The 22,255-nt window shown below is 33.3% G+C and overlaps 1 protein-coding gene across 1 annotated transcript in view; it reads left to right on the top strand.

The window, feature by feature from the left end:
• Positions 1-737: 737 nt before the first annotated feature.
• LOC129258865 (uncharacterized) overlaps positions 738-22,255 on the top strand; it is a 34,276-nt gene continuing 12,758 nt past the window's right edge. The window contains exons 1-8 of the mRNA XM_064111424.1: positions 738-793; positions 4,267-4,379; positions 9,032-9,112; positions 10,650-10,718; positions 11,862-11,945; positions 14,725-14,814; positions 17,940-18,239; positions 20,950-21,212. Coding sequence (XP_063967494.1) covers positions 4,310-4,379; positions 9,032-9,112; positions 10,650-10,718; positions 11,862-11,945; positions 14,725-14,814; positions 17,940-18,239; positions 20,950-21,212 — 957 coding nt within the window. The 5' untranslated portion in view covers positions 738-793; positions 4,267-4,309. The remainder of the gene's footprint in view (positions 794-4,266; positions 4,380-9,031; positions 9,113-10,649; positions 10,719-11,861; positions 11,946-14,724; positions 14,815-17,939; positions 18,240-20,949; positions 21,213-22,255) is intronic.

Below are 22,255 nucleotides of genomic sequence, written 5' to 3' on the forward strand. Positions count from 1 at the left end.
CAGCTTGGATTACAGGCGCACGCCACAACGCCCAGGCAAAAATAGACACTAATAATTTATAGCCAAATGGTAAAAAGAAGGAATGGAACGATATGCTTGTAATGTAATCAACATCTGCTTAATTGCTATACAGGGGCCGCGGAACGGTTTTCAAAGTGGGGGGGGGGGGCTGACCATACAAAAAAAATAACATTTATATGGTCATTTTACGTTTATTTTTTTGTACACGGTTTTGGAAAAAAGAGGAGGTTCAGCCCCCTCCTCCTCTTCTGCGGCCCTTGCTATAAGAAGGCCGACACAATGAAAGGCCTATACGCGCCGTATTTAAGCTAAGCAGCAGCAACAACAACAACAACTTCTGTGATACACGACGTCTGAAGAATCATACTAAAATACACACACAATAAACAAGGCCAAGGACAACGTAAAATAGATCAGTCAATAGATCAGTACTTAATCCTTTGTATTACAATACCGGTATCGTTTGCAAGCGGTCTGGTAGTCTGCAATCATAGACCTTTTTACGCATTTTGATGCAGATGCAGGACTCTGAAGTAGTAAGAATCGATTCATTCATAAAATGTGACTATCTCTTTTAGAATTTTTGACACAAAAAATAGTTTGAAACAAATTCAGAACTTCGGAGTCATTTCTTTATGAAAATAAGGAGTATGAGTACTATTTGAGTCTGTGTTTACAGACTAGAGCCGCGCCGGCGGGTATTTTGAAAATCAGCTGTTTCGACCATCATATCATACACGCACAATTCTGATTTGGGCCTTGGTGGTACATGGTAAGTTATTGATTTTTTTGTTGCGTTTGTTTATTGATCATGATTACATCCAGAATTACATATAATTATTATAAAATAGTATAATTTCCCAATGTATACGATAAGCCTATATTGCCGGCCGTTCTTTTTATAACCACAGAACTTTTTGAGTTATGCTGTCTGATCAAGAGTCATGACTTAAAAACAAAGCAAGGTAGCGTCAGCTCAGCACACGCAGGCTCTCGGCTCGGCTTCGCCGTGCCGGCGTGAGACGGCACGCCTGGCCGTAGGATGGGGGTCGGATGTGTCCGGACAGTTTATCTTTTTGAAGCCTTCTTCTTTGTCTTTGGATTACACTAAAAATAGGGATTCAATACTTGTAATCATCTTCTATTTTGTTCTTTATAATATTTCCTAACATTTAGTACTAAAAATTGATGAAACTTCGCTTGTAATTTTTTCCAAATGACTTTCTTCTAACGTAACTAAAATTGATCGTCCGGACACACAACCTGTCCGGAGACACAACTATACAAGACAGTTGGCAGCTGTCTGTTTCGACAAATTTTTAAATATACATTTTTAAATTTCTGGTGAGTGGAACCAACAGAGTTCAGTGGATTAACAACCAATATAACATTAACAGAGACCAAAGCTACTGTCTAGCCTGACCTGGCCTCAAAATGGAATTAGGACTAGGCCCTAACGAACATTAGTCTAGGATGAAAGTATGTTACTTAACTATCATCTAACGTTTAGACTAGTGACTACTAATAGTCTAGAGTTTAGATCTAGCGACCTTCCATTGACACATCATCGGGAAACTAAGGCTACTCTCCGAACAGAGAAGGGATCCAAGCCTTTCATTCGGCTGCATGCATGCCTGGGCTGGGGGTGTTATGTAAATAGACTCCGGCATGTCTGGGAGTGGGAGGATATAGGACTAGGAGTAGGAGAGCAATAGTTAGTAGACTAGCTAACCGACCAGAAGTAAACTGCGTGTTTTCACTTTGAAACATGTAAGCGAGGTCCTTAAGAACATCTTATAGAATATAATTATAATTTATAGGACCTACAGTAGGAGTAGGATCATTCTTCCTGAAATACATGTAGGAAGAATTCAACAAATCGGCGCTTTCTGTTTCACGAAGGCAATTTTGTCTTCCACAGACATCATTTGATAACAATTATCAGAAAGAATTGTCACCTTAATTTTTTCAGTTTTATTTCAAAATGACGACTTTTCATAAAGATCCAGTCTAGGTCCTACTTAACTAAACTTAAAGTTAGGCCTATAGGGTCTAGATGTATTTCAATATATGGAGATCAAATATTTTCTTTTATTCATAACCCAAACGATTGTAGAATCAATGTATGAAGCCTTGATGAAGTAAAAGGAAAGATAAATTAAATATCCACAAACATAACTGAATAAAATCGAAATTTTCATTAAATTTCGCTTTTCCTATTTTACTATAGATTCAAATTCTGGTTCAGACCCTTGTCCGAAAATAAAAACTGAAGTAACTAGATCTATTCTAAGTAATTTTGAGATTATATTATTTTCTATATTCTAATTTTTTTATAGAATACTTATTTGAAGTGATAATTTTGCAAATTAGATCTATGCTTTAAATGTTATTTGTTGAGGTAAAAACAGGGTTTGGATGGAGTAAACAAAATCAATGTGTCTGATTGTATGAAACTTAAAAGCAAAATATGACAGGCTGCGTGTGAAAAATAGAATTTATTTATTTTATTTGTCAGATATAGACCCAAATGCAAATGTGAGTGTTTAGAGTACATACATTTGCATGAAAAGTAAGTTGAGTTACTGAGGACAAGCATTCAAGAAAATATGTATGCAAATGTGTCAAGTGGGTAAAGTAGCATTACAATAATAAAACAGAAAAATTTGTGAATACGCAATGGACAAAAAATACTATTTACAGAAACAGCTAAAAAAGGTAAAAATGCAATGATCATAAACGTTGGTCATATTGAAAGTTGATAACTTTATAGAAGTTAATATTATAAGAACATGTAAGCTTCAAGAATATAAACAAATATATGTTCAACATTTCAAAGTTAAAGATCTGAGACATTATTGCTACATTGACATAAGGACTACCCTACAATTTGAAATGCGCCTTTTTATAAGGACTTTCCATAACCATTTCTATCACAGGTACAATGAACTTAAATCTTCATTTGTAATTATTGTGATGGATTTGTATTAGGCAGGCTTGATATTTTTAATTCAATTACTTATTCAAGTTCTTATGGTTTTATGAAATGCAACAGGACCCTGGGCGCTAGGGCCTAGACTCTAACTTTATAGATCTACATTTACATTACAATGTAACGTTAGAATCTAGATCAACTGTTAGATTCTAAATAGATTTTTTGGGAGTCTATCGTTAGACCTACATGTACTAACATTAGTCCTAAGGTTAGATTCTTAGAAAAATCTAGAACTATAAATCCAAAGGCAAAGCCAAAAACAAAATTTGAAATTGTTTGGACAACCCACCCTGAGAGATACAGATGGCGGGAATGTAGTCGGTACCGACTCGGTAGACCATAGTACAATACATGTAGATCTTGAATAGATTAGTCCGATAGTGGACGGATGTATCTGGACAAGACAACAATTTCAGAAACTGCCTGATCATAAGACAACGGTAGATCTATTTGGATCATGGCCCTATTATGCAGAAACTTATTATTTAACTTCTGCTATTTTTTTATATATTGAAATAATCATTACTAAAGTAATTGTGCAAATTTTTGTTGAAATGACAAATGACATGTATTTCATTTTAACTGGAACATTCGTAAGTACCAAGGACTCTCTTTGTTAAGATACTCTTTGTGGGATACTAATAAAATCAGTAAAAAAAATATTCAGTTAATTTTAATTTTTTTTAATTTTTTTTTACATTTGTGATAATATTTCTTTTGTTTTCAAGTTTTCTATTTTTTTAAATGGAAAATGTCAGCAACATTTTTCCATCATGAAATTGAATAATTTTGATTAATCATTATAATAAAAATAAACCCAAGTTTCTTGGCTGTGTGTGAGATTAGAAAGAAAATATAAAATGAAACAACAAGGTGAGAAGCCATCAAATTTGCTGATTGTTGCTGAAAATGCTAAAGGGGGTCTTTTTCAGTCGAAAAACAAGGTTTAAAATGCAAGCTAGGATGCATTTTAAGCTGATTTTGTTCATCCTGAGACCGAGAGGTGAAAGTACCGTAAGCCATCTGGTTGTCACACTAGTGCATTTGACCAAAAAATACTGCCATGACAATTTTAATAATAACATGTGATTCAATGGCCTGCAACAGTACATGTAATAATTTGCATTTATCATCAATCCTTGTTTGGACAGCAGTCATGTACAATAAATTTGTGATTTTAACATTTTCAGTGTCAATGTTATGGATACCCTATTCATGGATTTTGTTTTTTTCCAATCTCATCTCCATAGAATCCATATTTCCTGATAAGACTTTATTCAATGGTGTGATGTCATGGATGTATTAAATCCAGACAAAGAGCTTCATGTAGAGAGTGCAGAGGATGACATTTTTGTCACAAGTGGTAAGTTTATCTATTAAAAACAGTTTTCTGATAAAGTGCATTAACTTTATTAATTTCATGAACAATATTTTCAAAATACCCTTTACGCTTGTTGACTTCATCTAGTTTACCTTCAAAACATGGGTTCATCTAGTTTACCTAGCAAAATTTGCTAGGTAGACTAGATGAAGCAAACAAGGATTTTTTTTTCTTTTAAAGAGTTCTGTTAAAACATATTTGATATGACTGTACAGGATTAACCATTTCAACATATTTCCCCTTATTTTTTCATGGTTTCAAGAATCTCTTATGTATTACTATTGTTTTTCATTTTTCATATTTTTCCATTTTCACAATGTTTTGTGCTTCAGTTAATTTTCATTAATCAATATTCATAACAAATCAGTCTTAAGAAATAATAAAGGTGGAAAAAAAAACTTTTTCGAGCACTCTTGAAATTTTTTTTTCTCTATTGACTTTGTACACAAATTTTCATATTAATTTCCTCATTGACATTGTGTACAAGTATCCCAGGAACATATCGTCCCATGCATAACAATTTCCTAATTAACTTTATTATTAAAAAGTAAAATTTATTTTAAACTTTATGTGGTATAACAATTTCATACTCAATAAATTAGAGTTTTGTAGAGATACAACAAATAAAAAAAAAACATACATGTAGTCTAAAACCCATTTCGTCTACGACCAAATTGTCTAATATCTAATTTTCTCTAATTCCCACTTGGTCTAATATCTAATGAGCAGTTGAGCTAAAAAACATTTAGTCTAATTTCCTGTTGGTCTAAACACCACTTGGTGTAATTTCCACTTGGCCTAATTTTCATTTCATCTAATTTTCATATGGTCTAATGACCATTTGGTCGAATTTCCACTTGGTCTAATATCCAATTGGTCTAATGACCACTTGGCCTAATAGCCAAATGGTCTTATGTTTGGTCTAATATCCAATTGGTCTATTGACCACTTGAATATCCAATTGGACTAATGCCCAGTTGGGCTAATTGTCACTTGATCTAATTTTCATTTGGTCTAATTCACACTTGGTCTAATGTCCGCTTATTCCAATATAACATCATTCATTAATATTTGATCTAGAATTAGCAAGTATGGTAATGGATACACCATGCACATGTCACCAAAATCCGGAAGGGTAGAGTCGGAGTAGGGCTGGTGGGTGTAAAACCTCACCATGAAGGACTATCGATGATGGGATAGTTGCTCATCGAATGAATTATTCTAATCAAATATAATTCTTATGATTACCGGTAGGCCTACTGTGTATCAAAACGTGAGAAACTGGGAATATGTTTAAATAATTATCAGGGAATTTTAAACTCCATCAGAGAAAACTCAGGGATTTTAGTTTTCTGGGAACCCTGATTGGGTTAAGCCAGCCATTAACTATAGGCTATACAGGAGATGGTATACATAGAGGTAGATAAAATAAAAATGCTAGTTTTCCACCTCTATGACCTTATAGTAGTGTCATTTTACAGAAAAATAGCAAATTTTATTGTTTTTCACCATAACTAAAGAAATCCCCATAAAAAAATTCAAAAATCTTGTTCAATCCCCATATTCTTTTTCATCCCCAAAGGCTTTTGGAAATATATGTCACTCTAACTGTACTCCAATATCTGGGGGCGCGCGTGTGAAGATTCAAAGCTGGCACGCGGAAAGTAACCTAAAAGATTTTCCCAGAAAACTGAAAGCAAGCCACCAAACTTTAAAAATTAGACCAAATTCGGTCCCAGACGTAAATAATCATATCTGATTGATACACGTCTGACAAAACTCAAATACACACACACACATGACAAAAAGAATGTTAGACTATCCGGAAATTAGACAAAGTGGAAATTAGCTGAAGTGGAAATTAGACCGAAACAGAAATTAGACCAACTGCAACATAGACCAAATGAATAATGGACCAAGTGAGGATCAGACCAACTAGTATTAGACCATCTATCTATTATAAGACGAACTGGTATTAGACCAAATGCAATTAGAACTAGTGACAATAAAATGCTTTTGACGAAATGGCAATTAGTCCAAATGAAAATTAGACCGAATAATGATTAGCCCAATTGGGCATTAGACAATTTGGCTATTAGACCAAAATGTGGCCATTAGACTGATTTTCTATTAGACCAAGTAGTCATTAGACCAAAAGAGAAAGTGGGTTTCAAGCCCCATCTGATGATTATTTGACCAAGTGATATTAGACCAACCTTCAATAATCATACATCATTCCTTTGAAAAAAAATTATAAGTATTTTTATTACAATTTTAAGTGTTCTTTCATTCAGAGTGATTTTCATATAGAGTAAAATTGTAAAAAATAGAAATTTTTACACATTTTTCAAAATGTAAATGCATAAGAGAAAAAAAATTTCCTGTGTGTTACTGTCCCTCATTCAACTTGACCTTGACAGAAAACTGAAATTTGTATTTAACATGAAACTTTGCACATATATGGCATCATTGTCTTTGTATAATTATGTCATTATTTATCAAATAGTGACAATTATTTGCATATTTTGACATAATTGCTAGAATAACAGTTGTCATTATTCACATATACTTCATTATAATGACACTACACAATTATTTATAAATAATTGCAATTTGCTTTTCCATTAAAATTATGTATTAATAATGATTGTTTTTCCCAATTATTTATGAATGATGACATTGCTATTATAAATAATTTAAATTCACTTTTTAATTATTCATAAATAATGCTTTCTTTTTTATATTCATATGTTTGTTATTATTTGTATTATCATTACTTGTTAATGATGACAAGTAATAATTCTTTATCAATTAACTGTCTGGTTTCCCATTATTTATAAATAATAATTATTGGTAATCTCTACTTAATTATAATCAATATTGATTTTTTTGTTTATCATTATTTATAAATAAAAGCAGCATGAACTTGCAAAAAAAATCTTGAAAGCGTGAGATCGAAGTGACCAAGCTTGTCATTTGGACACTTTTGGATTTTAAAAAGTTAAATTCAAGGCTTTCATGCTCATTTTTGGTGAATTTAGTTAGAATTTTCAGTAAAAAATATAAATTTCGAAAATTTCAGGGGGGGCGGGGAGGGGCAACTGCCCCACCCACTGCTTATGTCCATGCTTTTGAGCATTTCGGGGGCTGGGGTGACATTGTAAAGTATTTGAAGTACATAGAACAAAAACTCTACACCAGGAAAAATTAATAATTAAAAAAAAAAATTATCAAAAGCAGAAATGCAATGTAGATGAAGAGCACCAAATGATTTATCGGTTGTTTGTTACTCAGGATCAGAGAGACAGGTGAAAAAAATAACTAAAATTGTGCGTGTACAAAAAAATTAACATTCTCATGACGGAATGAGGTTTGGGGACTAAAAGATATTCCATCATCTGCGACATAAGTGGTACCGTAATTTGAACTTTTGAAGTGATTTCAGTCAATTTGTGAGGGGGGGGGGCAGGACATTATATAACAACTAATGATTACTTATAAATAATGAACTGTCATCGTTAATTGATAAATCATTATTACCGGTAATCAATAAGTGATTTAAAAAAAAATAACAGAAAAATTTACAAAGTTATTAATAAGTAATGAAAAGCAAAGAAATAATTTCTAAATAATGGAAATGCAAATTGCATTTTTAATAAATAATGAAGCATGTAGTGTAGTTTTTTATGAATACTGAAAAATAAATAATGGAATATTAAAGTTCTATTATTTACAAATAATGAAGTACATGTATGTGAAAATTATTATTATTTACAAATAAAATCTAAACTATACTATTTAATTTTGTACAAATCACACTCATACTTACAATACAAATAATAATATGATGAAATAACACTATGTGAGTCTTAATTTGCTTTATAAACTCAGAATAATTTGCAAATAAAGTCAAGGTTAAAAAACACTCTTTTCTGATCCTGTGTGTTAGCGATAAATAAATTAACATGAATCATAAGATGAATCTCATTTTCGTTCATGTTTTATATCTAAAAGGTCCTTGGCAGTTGGCACCTACCTTATTCACCCAAGAACTATGTTTTGATCATGGGATTTGTAAAAATTTGCCTGTTTTGGGCTCTGATGTTCCATGTGTATTACTTTATCAAAGTACAATGTAACTTGGACTTGCGCCTTACCACAAAAAACAACAAACAACCCATCAAAAAACATGCTATACAAAAAAAGTTCCCTCATGGCTTGACATATTATTCATGAAACATCACTAATCCTTAATAAAAATAATGAATTATTAATAGGCCTATAGAATTTCACTATTCGGTATCATGTTTCTGTCAACCATATACATGTACCTGATGTATAACTACATGTACCGGTACTGTCTAACTTCTACATAAAAAGGAAGATCTCTTATCCCATATATTTTGTATGATATTTAGCTTCATGTATTAATAGTTTGCCACATGTTATCAAAATAATTTGCAAGAGCGAAGAATGAGATCCATTCACCTTCAAATATGAACAATTTTAGCTGACAATTAATTTGCATTAATTACCTACATGTAGATGACATAAAGACAGATACATACTGCTATGCACTTCCAAAAGTCTCTTTCTTTTAAGTAAATTTTCTGATTAAATTTCTCTCCATCTAGGTTTCCAGAGTGCTGCTGAATATCCTCCGACAGAGCTTGAGAGTAATGCAAGCGAGAATGAACTCTTACCTATAAATTCAGGTATTTTTCCGACTGATTTTATAATTCTCTGAATGTCAATGTGTATCTTGAAGTCGCTGTGTGTTATTATGGAGTGGTGCGTTAGCGCAACCTTTTGAGAAAAAAAGGGGGGGGGGGGCTTTTTAAATTTCATTAACTATGGGAATCTTCCACATCAGTTGTCTGAAAATTCAGCATTGTATTTATCTACATGTATGTCAGATATTTATTCTGTACTATGAATTACTCTCATACCCTGAAATGAGTCGATTAAGTCATAAGATCTAATCCTTAAAAGATAAATGAATTACAAGTAATAACAATTGTTTTCTAAGTCTGCATTATTATAAGCGGTCATGGAACTGCAGGGGGTGAGGGTCCTATTTTTTCCAAAACTGTACTAAAATCATAAAATTACCATCAGATTTTATTTTTTGTGTGTGGTCAGCCTCCACCCTCCTTTCAAAGCCTTTGCTCAGGATGGCTCTGACTCTGCTATAATGAATAATACATGTACACAGAATTTGTAAGCACCCTTGTACATACATTTTCTGGTTGCCCCTGTTCCTTGTAATAATGTCTGGCTTTTCAAACGCTGTGGTATATTCCACAGGGTAGGCATGATTAAAGGTCAAGTCCACCTCAGAAAAATGTTGATTTGAATCAATAGAGAAAAATCAAACAAGCCTATGCTGAAAATTTCATGAAAATCGGATGTAAAATAAGAAAGTTATGACATTTCAAAGTTTTGCTTATTTTTAACAAAATAGTTATATGAACGAGCCAGTTACATCCTCAACTCAAAATTTGTTAATATTTCATATTATGAAATTATACAATATTCATGGACATGCTTCACCAAGTCACAAGTTACAACTAGTGCAATTCCATATGTTTAGGGAGGAATCAAATTTTGTTCTCATGAGCAGAATGTTTTTTTCTTACATACCCGATAATACATAATAATGTACAAAACAAGTAGTGTGTACAAGTACAGTTGTATATATGTATATGATGTTGGTTAGCCACGATGTGCATAACTGTTGTGGAATTATGCAAAGCTACAATGTATAAAGATTGTCAAGTACATGTATTTGCAATGTTGAGTGTAATTTCAGATCACTTAGCGAATATTGAAGGAGATTTAGGGGTGATTAAACTGATATCAACTTTAACAAACTGAATTGTCAAAATATTACCTGTCAAAAGCATTAAACATCATGTACTGGTGAACAGGTATCAGAAATTATATGAGAATAATTTCAGGTTTCTGGGTCAAGATTCAAAGTAATTTCAGAGCAATCGTCGTGGATAAGAATTGGTATTATGAAAATATTTAATCACATTACATGAAATGAAAAAACAAGTTTCTCGGTCGCGGTCGAAGGCCGTTTGAAGTCTGCATTCTTAGGATTTTATTATCAAATGCATTTTCCTTTCTTTTTGAATAATAATAATCTCTGCAATGTATTGAATTGCTGAATACATGTGAGACGGCCGGAGCTGATTCTCTAGCTTTATTTATCAATTTCTAATTTTTCACCTACCAAACATACAGATTTGCAGAATCCACTCACAGAACTTGAGAGCGATGCTGACCATGATGCCCTCCTACCCTGTCATTCAGGTATGTTGCATTCAAAGTTAATGGGTTATTTTAATAAAAGTAAATCAGATGATTATCAAAAAGTTCTAAGAATATTGAATATTCAAAAGAAAAAAAATGTGTTTCCTTTTTTTTTTGGGGGGGGGGCACATGACATATAATATAACTTTCAAGCAAATAATACCGGAATTCAATCAAACCTGCTACGCATGTGGCATATCACATTAACTACAGGAAGCTATTTTTTTTTTTTTTATTGTGCATAATTTTAACCAATGAAGGCAATTTCTGAAAGCTTTTATGTGCCCTATTTTTTCCTTTTTTACTGTTCCTCTTTTTTATAGAATAATTGTATGTCTGTGAATTAAAAACTTCAGATCAAAATCCTATTATGGTTTGAACATGACTTTGTTGCAAAAAAAAATCTGAATGATGTATGTTTCTTCATTCTTTTCATTTTGCTCTTTCATTTTTGTATTTCATCTTTTATGAAAATATTTTGGGAGATACTGAATTCAAATTTGTAGTGGTTCAATTGCAAACAGTTTTGATCAGTTTACTTGTACCTGTATGTAAAATAAAAAAATAAATAAATGGGAGGGCAATGCTTAAAATATCATTGTTTTCTTATCACAATGTCTTCTTTTTTTCATACATGGGTTGGAAGCTGCGTTGCCATGCTAATGGCATATTACAAACAATTGATTTTCAAACATCATGCCAATTCACTTTATTACCCATAAGATTTGTCACATGCAAACATGATTTTAGCTCAAGATGTTCAAGAACCTTTTTGTCCACATTTGTCAGAAATTGTGTTCCTATGGTTACCTACTGTATGATAAAAAAATAGCCACTGATCATGAAAGTTGGCACATGTATTACATTGGGGTACAGACAAGCAAGATTTATTTTCTAGTACTTTTGGAAACTGGATCATCATGGTCCTGGCATAGGCTAGGGTATCAATCACGTTCAGTGATTTTATAGTATTGAATTTGAATTTATTAATGCAGTAAACACTTTTTATGAGCTTAGACTCAAATGCAGTTTTCTTTCTACAATTTAGATGGCCTCTCTATACAGTATGTACTTCTACAAATTGTTTTAATTTCCTCATGAGAAAAATTATTCACTTTTTAAAATTATTTTGAGGGCATTCAGGTGTCAGATATTCTATAGATGCTGTTACAGAGCTTGAAAGTAATGCAGAAGATCTTGATGTTGACGTTCCAAGGAAAAGTTGGGGTATGTGCTCTTTTTCACTCTAGCTCTTTTTCCATCTTTTCCTCTTAATGAGTTTCATTTATATGTGATGACAAGACACAAAAGAGTACTAAACAAGTCCTATAGTATTGTTTCAATGGATATGAGCACACCACCAACCTGCAGATCATAAATTTTAGCACTTTTCAATCAATGTTCTTCAAAATTAGCAACACTTTTGTTCCTTTTCAAAGCAGTTAGTTTATTTATTTATTTTATTTTGTTGTATATTCAATATACTGTATTAATATTTGTTTAAGATTTGTTAAGAGGGTCTTTCCAGGCTGAAACTGTCTTAATTTGAATGTAGATATAGTAAAATCAGACAAACATACCACAAAATTTCATCAAAATCGGAAAAGAAATATTAAAATTATGACATGTTTTGCATTATTTTTGTGAAGTGATTCCATACATCTCTTCATAAATAAGCAATAAGCAAGCTGAAGATGTCAAATCCCCACCTCAAGTATTTTCTTATATACATGTAAAATTGAATCAAATTAGTTTGACTATTAATTTAATTGTAAGATAATTGTTGCAGCAAACAAAGTGGTTGATGACATCATCAGCCCACCTATTGAATATTTATGACGACATGCATATAACTGTTTTCACAAAATATCGTTTAACTTTGAAATTTATTAACTTTATTTTTATAAGATTTTGATGAAATATTTAGTGTTTGGCATGATGCATTTTATTGTATTTATTATAATGTAATAATTGTCAGCCCTTTAGATATTGATTTGCGCTCAGAAACTAGCTCGATACTTTTAGGAACAGTGAACTGTTTTGCCTCTGGGATGTAGGGCATCCACCAACCTTTTACATGTAGGAATGTCTGTAGATACAAATACATAGAAACTTAATGTGACATTCAAATGAAATGATAATCGGGATCAATTTACAAATTGAATCAACAAAATATTGCTGGTAAAATGAAAAAGTTTTGTACCCAATAGTTGGTATCGTCAATTGTTTTGTTTAGTATTGGGTTGTTGTCTGCTTTGATCATGCAAACTGAAAATACACAGATTGAGTCTTAGCGCATCTGCCCAAAATAATCTGTCTTACAAATATTCTGGGTCATCGTATGTTTTTACATCATGTACTTTCGTTAAGATTGAATTTGGTTAGGAGGATTTGTAGAAGTATAAAGGTTTCATGTGGTTATTAAATCTGCCCTATTTTGAATGTGTTGTGAAAAACATTTTTTTGTTGTTGGTAGATTGCAAAAGTACATTAACAAACTGTACATCCATAACAAAAGGGGGTAATTGAGTGGAATTTTTTATCAATCAACTTGGCCATAAGGTTAATCAAGTATTAGTGAACATCCTGCCCGAGTTTTGAGTCACATGACCAAGGTCAAACGTCATTTAGGGTCAATGAACTTAGACCATATTTGGGGAATCAACATCAAAATCTTAACCTAAGGTTAAGTTTTTGAAATGTCATCATAACTTAGAAAATATATAGACCTAGTTCATGAAACTTGGACATAAGGTTAATCAAGTATTGCTGAACATCCTGCCTGAGTTTTGAGTCACATGACCAATGTCAAAGGTCATTTAGGGTCAATGAACTTTGGCCAAATTGGGGGTATTTGTTGAATTACCATCATAACTTTAAAAGTTTATCGATCTGATTAATGAAACTTGGACATAAGAGTAATCAGGTACCACTACACATCCTGTGCGAATTTCAGATCACATGATCAAGGTCAAAGGTCATGCAAGGTCAATGAACTTTAGCCATAATGGGGGTATTTGTTGAATTACCATCATAACTTTGAAAGTTTATTGGTCTAGTTCATAAAACTTGGACAGAAGAGTAATCAAGTATCATTGAACATCCTGTGTGAGTTTCAGGTCACATGATCAAGGTCATTGAACTTTGGCCAAGTTGGGGGTATTTGTTGAATTACCATCATAACTTTGAAAGTTCATTGGTTTAGTTCATAAATCTTGGACATAAGAGTAATGAAATATCACTGAACATCCTGTGCGAATTTCAGGTCACATGACCAACTTCAAAGGTCAATGAACTTTGGTCATGTGGGGGTATCTGTTGAATTACCATCATAACTTTGAAAGTTTATGGATATGATTCATGAAACTTGGACATAATAGTAACCAAGTATCACTGAACATCTTGTGCGAGTTTCAGGTCACATGACCTTTCAAATTTTATAGCTATAGTGGATGTAGGGGTAATCAAGTATCACTGACAAGTCTTCGGTCACATGATCAAGGTCAAATGTCAATGAACGTAGTATTGTATCATTATATATGAATGGTGTGTTTTGTGAATATTTATTTCATAGTAGTTTTCAAAATCAGCACTGCTGAGTGCGTGATGCAGGTGATACCGCCAGAGGCATTCCACTTGTTTAAGGGTAGATTTCCTGTATTACAGAGATAATTGTGTAACTTTTTGTATACCAGATACATGTATATGGGTAGTTATAACACTCCACCGTGATTTTAACTCCTTCTAAATTAATGTTGCTGCAGCTGTTTAAGTTTATAACTTTTAAGTCATATTAAAGTCAACGTAAAAAAAAACCATTTTGGGGATGATATCAATTCAATACAACATGCATAATGATTCTCTACAAATCTATAGAAAGGCTTATATTAAATCTGTTAAAATGATTGAGCCTTATATTTCTGATTAAGATGAACATACATGTAAAACTGTTTTTTTATTGCAGATATTTCTACAAGTATTTTTTCAATTATTCTATATTCCTCAGGCAAAAGGAGAAGACAAGTAAGATTCCACTTGGACTCATCAAGCTGTGAAGGAAGTGATCTGAGTGAACCCACAGGGAATAGAAAAAAAGGTTTGAATTTTAGTGTTGTTTTTAATAACCCAACATGGAGTGACTTTCCTCAGATGATAAGAGTAAAATACTGATGAAGCTGTTGCCATTTACAGTATTTAGACAAACCTTGAAGTGCAGGTCCACCCCCTCCCCCCCCAAAAAAAAAAAAAATTAATTTGAATGAAGAGAAAAAAATAAAACTACAATTTAAATTATTTAAAAGAAAAAGTGATATGCATCCAGTGCCAGTATCCAATTATTTGATTTGAGTTTTGATTGAGTAAGTATTTTACTTGGCTATTAAAAAAAAGCAAAAACTTAAACTCGTATTCAGATCCCATCTAAGTGTTTTACTTTTAAAGTCAAGTCAAATTTAAGCAAAATAGTTTACTGAAAGCCTTTGTGACATTATTATGTTAAAATATTGCTCAATGAATGTATCCATCTGTGCAAAGTATGTATGACTTGCGCATATGCCGATGTGCAGACTGCACACACGTTGAACTTTGATTTAGGCAGCTGACTTATTACACCAAAGATGGATATTTTACTTAAATGAAATACACCTACTTAAAATTCTCACATAAGTATTAAATTGAATACCAACCCTGGATGGTTTGCAAATAAGGGAACTGGTGAAATCACCAGCTCACTATTCCTTTCTGTACATGCATATTATGTGAAATATGAAACGTTCTAATTTTCTCCTCAGTGCCATAAGAACAAGGTTTTATTCCTCCCTGAACGTATTGATTACTATTGTTTAAACATTTTGTGTTTCATTTATGAGTATTCTTACTGTCAAATCTGTAAAAAAAACAAAAAAAACATGAACAAACACGAAATCAAACAAAATAGTTAGTGACACCATGGACCTATTACGAATGGACATTCAACGAGAGCATTTTATGACCACCACCTGTTTCCAGCTGTCAAAATTGCTGTCTAACCCTTAACTTTCTCTTTACGCGGTTTTTACAACGACCGCCCGGGGTGATTGTTTACACAAGCTCCTTTCGCCCGATGATCGTCACCGATCGATCACTGGCCCTCTTTCGACCAAAGACGGTCATGTTGTAGCCCCGATTGCCAATAGGGAAAGTCCTTACATTACCTAGAAAGCAATGCGCAATTCATATCCGGTTTTTCAGTACATTATTTTAGGCTCTCTATAATGTGCGATTGTCGTCTGTCCATCAAAAAAAATCCCGTTAAATTTCATCAATCCTGTGGAATTTTATGCCCAAATGAAAATCAACTTCTGACCGAAGGTAAGCGCTACTATCGACATCGATACTGTCCGAAAAAGCTGAGATTTTAACGTTTTTCCGCAGATTTTTTCGTCGAATTTCAACTGCTTTTTTGCCATAGATATACGGATCTGCAAGGTGATGTCAATGCATTTCATTTCCGGTTGTTAGCGATGTACGTAAAAAATACGTTTATGCACGCCTGTTTTCTTGTTTCTCCTATCATTTTCATAGCGCTAACGTTCGCTGCTGTGCGTTGCTTTTGATAAAGTGAACGAACAACATCGCAATGGGTAGGAGCAGCGTACAATTGATTTCCGCTGTCAATCAGTGAGAGCATGTTTTACGACCGGCTTGATGGGTGTCAGCTGCCAGCGCTCTGTTTATAAAAGGATTAGCGGCGACGGTCTCTGTGTCAAAGGAGGGGATTCGTTGAATGTCCATTCGTAATAGGTCCATGGTGACACCATCAATCCTCTCATTTGCAATGTGGTCTAGTAGTTCTGACCCTCCTTGGTTCGAATCCAAGCTATGGCATGTTTTCCTTCTGCAAGAAATTTATCCACACTGTGCTGAACTCAACCTAGGTGAGGAGCATTGATACCTGGCAGCATTAATTCCTTGAATGTACTGAGCTTGGTGGAAAGCCAGTTGCTAGAGCTAAAGCCTGGGTAACGGGAAAAAGTACTACATAATAAAATCAAGCTATTATTTTTGTACCAATATGTTGTGCATAACTGTCCTGTGAAAATGAATTTTACTTCCGAATTTGATGATTTTTGTTTTTGTTTTATGCTTTTTGAATTTTCTCTGTAATTTCAAATCACCTCTTTTCTTGGGTGGACTCAACCTTTTAACCCTAAAATGGCCGGGGGGGGTTGAATCAACCCCCCCCTCAACATTTTCTGCGATCATTCCGCCGCGCGAAATTTTTTGACCGCGCCACTCGCAGAGTTTATACTTTTAAGTCTCGCGCATCTTTTGAGACCAAATTTACGACGCCCGGGTACGCGGTTCCGAAATTACGCAACATTTTGTAAGTGCATGTCAGACCAAAAATTGTTCCAAAACGTGATTTTGTGTACAAAGTCAATGCAAATTGAGTTTTCTCATCTTATTCATAAAGATATGATTATTTTTACTTAAAAGAGCTGAAAGCAATTGATTTTAGGATAATTATGCTTCAAAAAGGTTGTGCAATAAATCTGGTAAAAAAAAACAAAGAAAAACAAAAGGTTGAAAAACAAGGAAATACATAAGAAATTCATAAAACAATAAAATACATAAGAAATTGATTTCCAAACCAAGGTTTTTTTCAATTGCCATTGTTAAGAATGCTACAAAGAGTATTTTTACCAAAAATTAGCATTCTAGGAGCTTTATTTAGTGAATTAGAGCAAAAAGTATGACTTATGCATAAATTAGCATAATTAATTCATATAAAATAAAATCTCATTATTTTGGAAAATTTTACCATACAGCCTTGTAGATTACATCGCACACTACCAGCGTGCAAATTTTTGCGGCGCTCGCGCGATCGGCGGCCGAGATCTCAGGGGGGGGTTGAATCAACCCCCCCCCAGCCACAGAACAGCCAAAAAAGCCCGGCCTAGTTAGGGTTAAACTTAATTTGGAATGCACAGTGTGTGCATTGCCAGATGAAATAGTGGTTTGAGGACACCATTCCCCAAGACAGCCAACCGTCATGTGTACTTACTGTTAGATAACTATCAGTTTTAAGGAAGTGAGTTGTACAGTTGTTTTTTGTGACCTACAAATAAAGTGAAGCTGTTTTAAAAAAGGTCAAGGACATTCATTATAGGGTTAGATGGAGTTAATTTATGAAGCATTAATACACATTTTTTTCTTATCATCTCTCCCTTCAATCCCTAGTGAAAACCAACCATCAATCTTTCATGCCTTTACTTGGAAGAAGATGCTGTGTCAGAGACTGCCTGGCAAATGTGACACGAGCAGATGCAGAATCTGCGCAAAAAGCCTTTCAGGAGAAATCTTTGGGCGACCAGAGGACGTGGCTGATGGAGTATTTCCGGTCTCACTCTTCTTGCTCTGAGGACGGAACAGTAAATTTCTCATATAACATTGGGTTGGTCCAAGTTTGCGCTACCTCTTGGTACCAGGTCACTGGAATTGTCAGATCTAGGTTATACTACTGGCAAAAACAATTTAAAGGTAACATTCACATTTTTCAAAATGCCATCTCTGTCCAATTCTGTTTTAAATAAAATAACTTATTTCAAATGTATTTTTAACATATCTAGGATGAGGGGGGGGGTGCTTAAACCCACCCCCAATGTTTTTCATGATAAATCTCTCAGGCGAAAAGATCACATTGTGAATTGTCAGGAGTTTTTTTCTTCCAAGTCACACTCGACCTTTTAAAACCAAATTTACGATGCACAGGTACACGCTATCGGAGTTACAAACCATTTTTGGATGTGCGTATCAAACCCCAAATTGCAAAAAAAATTGATAGCCAAAATTCATGAGTGAAGCATTTTCCTGATTCAAAGTAATTGATATCTATTATTTTTTACTGAAAAAGTGATTTCCAAAAAAAAAAAGAAAAGATATAAAGTAAAAAACAAAAATCTACAGAAAATGAATTTGTCTCAGCTGCATAGCAGAGCCAGACTACAGGCACCGCTTTTCCCATGGCGGCATCAACATCAAATCTGAAGTCTAATGAAGTATCACTGAACATGTGAGTTTCAGATCACATGACCAAGGTCAAAGGTTATTTCAGGTAAACTATTTTTGGTTATGTTGGGGGTATTTGTTGAATTACCATCATAATTCTGAAAGTTTATGGATCTCATCCATAAACCTAGGACATAAGAGTAATCAAGTATCACTAAACATCCCGTGAGAGCTTCAGGTCATATGACAAAAGTTAAAGGTCATTTAAGGTCAATGAATTTTGGCAATGTTGGGGGTAATCGTTGAATTGCCATCATAACTTTGAAAATTTATGGATGTAATTTATGAAACGTTGACATAGTGGTAACCAAGTATCACTGAAAAGTCTTAGGCAACATGATCAAGGTCAAATGTCATTTAGGGCAAATGAACATAGTATTGTATCATTATATGAATGGTGTTTTTTGTGAATATTTATAGCGGTTTTCAAAGTCAGCACTGCTGCTATATTGAATAGTGTAATGCAGGTGAGACCGCCAGAGGCGCTCCACTTGTAATACTTTTTTGTCATTGATTTTTTTATTGTAATCTTCAGTGCCTCCATTTTGCCCATAAAAACAAGAATATATCAATTGAGTTTAATTAGTAAAAGTAGGAACAGTCACACATTTCTAAAATTTGGCTAAAAACCCATTTGATTTGTGCATGAATTTACACTAATGGGCAATTTTTGGTTTTACCAGCACTTCTAAAATGTGTTAACTGTACCCAAGGTTCACAAATATGGTCTGAAAAGTTATTAACACTTGAAAGAAGAAAGGTACAGCATGACGCCACCTTCTCGCGTTACAGGTTTATCACAAAATATATGAGGGATTAATCCTAGAAGACTGGGGGCTGATTCAGCCCCCCCCCCCGACATTTTTCGCGACAAATCTGTTGCAAAAAATTTTCTTACTGCATCGCTCTCTGAATTTTTACTGTCAAGTCGCGTACAAATTTTGAGACCAAAATTGCGATCCCTGAGTACGTGGTCCCAAAATTACGCAACATTTCTTAATTGCTTGCAGGCCCACAATTGCTCAAAAACATGAATTTGTGTTTAAAAATTCCAATGCAAATAGTGATTTTAGCCAAAGTTCCTAAATGTATCATTATTTTTTGTTTTACTGATTAAAATCAATCAATTTTATCATCGTTATGGTCAAAATTAAGTCAACGAAAATTTCCATTAAAAAAACAAAAAAAAACAATGAAATATATAAGAAAACAATAAAATACTTAAGAAAATAAATGTGATGTTAAAATTTATTTTAAAATATATTTGATCAGATTTCTATAAAGAGTCTGTGAAACAAAAATTAGCATTTTAGGGATTTAGGAATATGATTACATGTATTTAGAGCAAACTTTTGATTTACACATAAATGAGCATAATAAATTAGCAATGAGATTTTTTTGCAGAATTTGATGTTAGAATTTTGTAGATAATGCTATGGGTAACGCGCATACCAATTTTCGTTGTGATTGCGCGATCGACGGCTTAGGTAAGGGGGGCTGAATTAGCCCCCCCATCTTTTAGGTTGGGGGGGGCGGGCAATAATGACCTCCCCCCATCCCGAGGACTATGAGAATTAACAGTGATATTGTATGGTCATGATACAATACCCAAGTTCAACCCAAAATTTCTTAGCATTCATATATGGACTGATGCATACATGCTTGTGATTTCCACCTATACAGAAAGTATTTGGCCTGTTAAGGGCCACCTTTATATAGGTTTGAGGACCTGTATTTCCAACTAATTATAACTGTAATTTGTTTTAAAAACTAAAATTATACGTTTTAATTTTCTATAATTTCCAATCCTATGCAAGTCTAATTTTATTGTTTATGATAATCTTTTTTCTTTTGTTTTGAGATCTGGTAACAACTTAAACTTTAAAAATTAATTATTGGATGTGTATTACACACAAATTTATTTGGGATTTAATATAATTTGATTCTATAAGGCTAAAAACAAATAAATAAAAATAGGACTAAAATTGTATTACATTTTGGTTTGAAGCACAATTTGTGCAGTTGGTTGAAATTATCTGAGCCCCCTTTGTAAAGTAAAAGTTGAAAGCTGTTAACTTTGGTCTATATTAATTTCAGATTATTTTTTTTGTATTACATGACTTGTATAATTCTTATACTTGCTGACCTTTTCTATTTGTATGCATCTTATATTTTGTGACAGACGGAGTCCTCTATCCATTGCCACCCAACTACATCAAAAAAGGTCAGAAGATGAGGAAAACGCTTAACGCAAAAATGCAGCTGAATACCGTTGCAAGCTCATGCGGAGATAGAATGCCCGACCAAGAATCCATTCACCTTCAAACTAGTTTCACCAGGAAAGAAGTGTACAGAACAGTTACAGACATAAATGATGATGTCTGCTCTGAATCTCATTTCAAATCAGTTTGGAGAAAAGAACAGCACCAAATCAGAATCCCTAAGGTATCAAATTAATTATTAACAATTTATTAAGTACTTTGACTGGATTTTAAACAGTTTGGAAAAGGCAAAATTAAAACAAATAAATTAAAAACACTTAAAAAGTATAGCTGATCATGTGTTTGTTTTAACAGTTTTTTTTTAGGTCAAGTCCCAATGAACTAAGAAAATTCAAACTATCTCAATTCAAAGTTTAAGCAGATCTAAAATTAGGAAGTTTAATATGCAATATTTGTTCTTGCTTTGCTTTAAATAAAATCACTAAATGCACAACACATGATCTGCAAATGAGCAAGTAGATCCTTTCATACACTCACTCTTTCATTATTATTGAGATACAATTTCCGGGATTGAATCTTGAATCTTGAATAAATCCTTATTTTTACAATAATGGCGGTTCTCACATCTCACATGTAAGTACATTTATACCCTGAAGTACGGTATAGACTTAAACTAAGCATTTTATCTCAAACATTTAAGTGTGTTCAGTACATGCTTATTACATGTACATCATCTGTCTTATTTACATATTTGGCCATGTATTGAAATCATTTTTTTTGTAGCAATGAGTAAGCAAGACACATTCTGAGTATTATCTTAATTGTTTAAATAGAGAATTCTGTAGGATTCCAAAGAAGACCTTAAAATGATAAACTGATTTGGCATAAATGTATGTGACTTTTTTGGGTCCCAAAGTAATTTTGAATATTCATATCTATACTTTATGCTCTTTTCGTGTATCATATTAGCCACCTCATGTACTTCTCTTTAAAGGATACATGTCATACAGTACCTAACACAATTCTTTGACTCACTTTTACCTGTTAAAACCAGAGTGCTGAATCTATTGTTCTCTGGTTTCAACAGGTAATAGTGGGCCAAAGAATTGTGACTGGTAGTGTAATAATACATTTTTTATGACCCTGGGATCCTCCCCTCCTCCCTTTTGATCATAATTAGCCAATACAGCTGATGTGAAAATATTGGAATAATTCACTTATATAAATCTGTAAACTAAGACTGAAATTGAATCCACAGCCTCTTTA

The sequence above is a fragment of the Lytechinus pictus genome, chromosome 16, assembly GCF_037042905.1.
Source record: "Lytechinus pictus isolate F3 Inbred chromosome 16, Lp3.0, whole genome shotgun sequence".
NCBI classification, from domain to species: domain Eukaryota; kingdom Metazoa; phylum Echinodermata; class Echinoidea; order Temnopleuroida; family Toxopneustidae; genus Lytechinus; species Lytechinus pictus.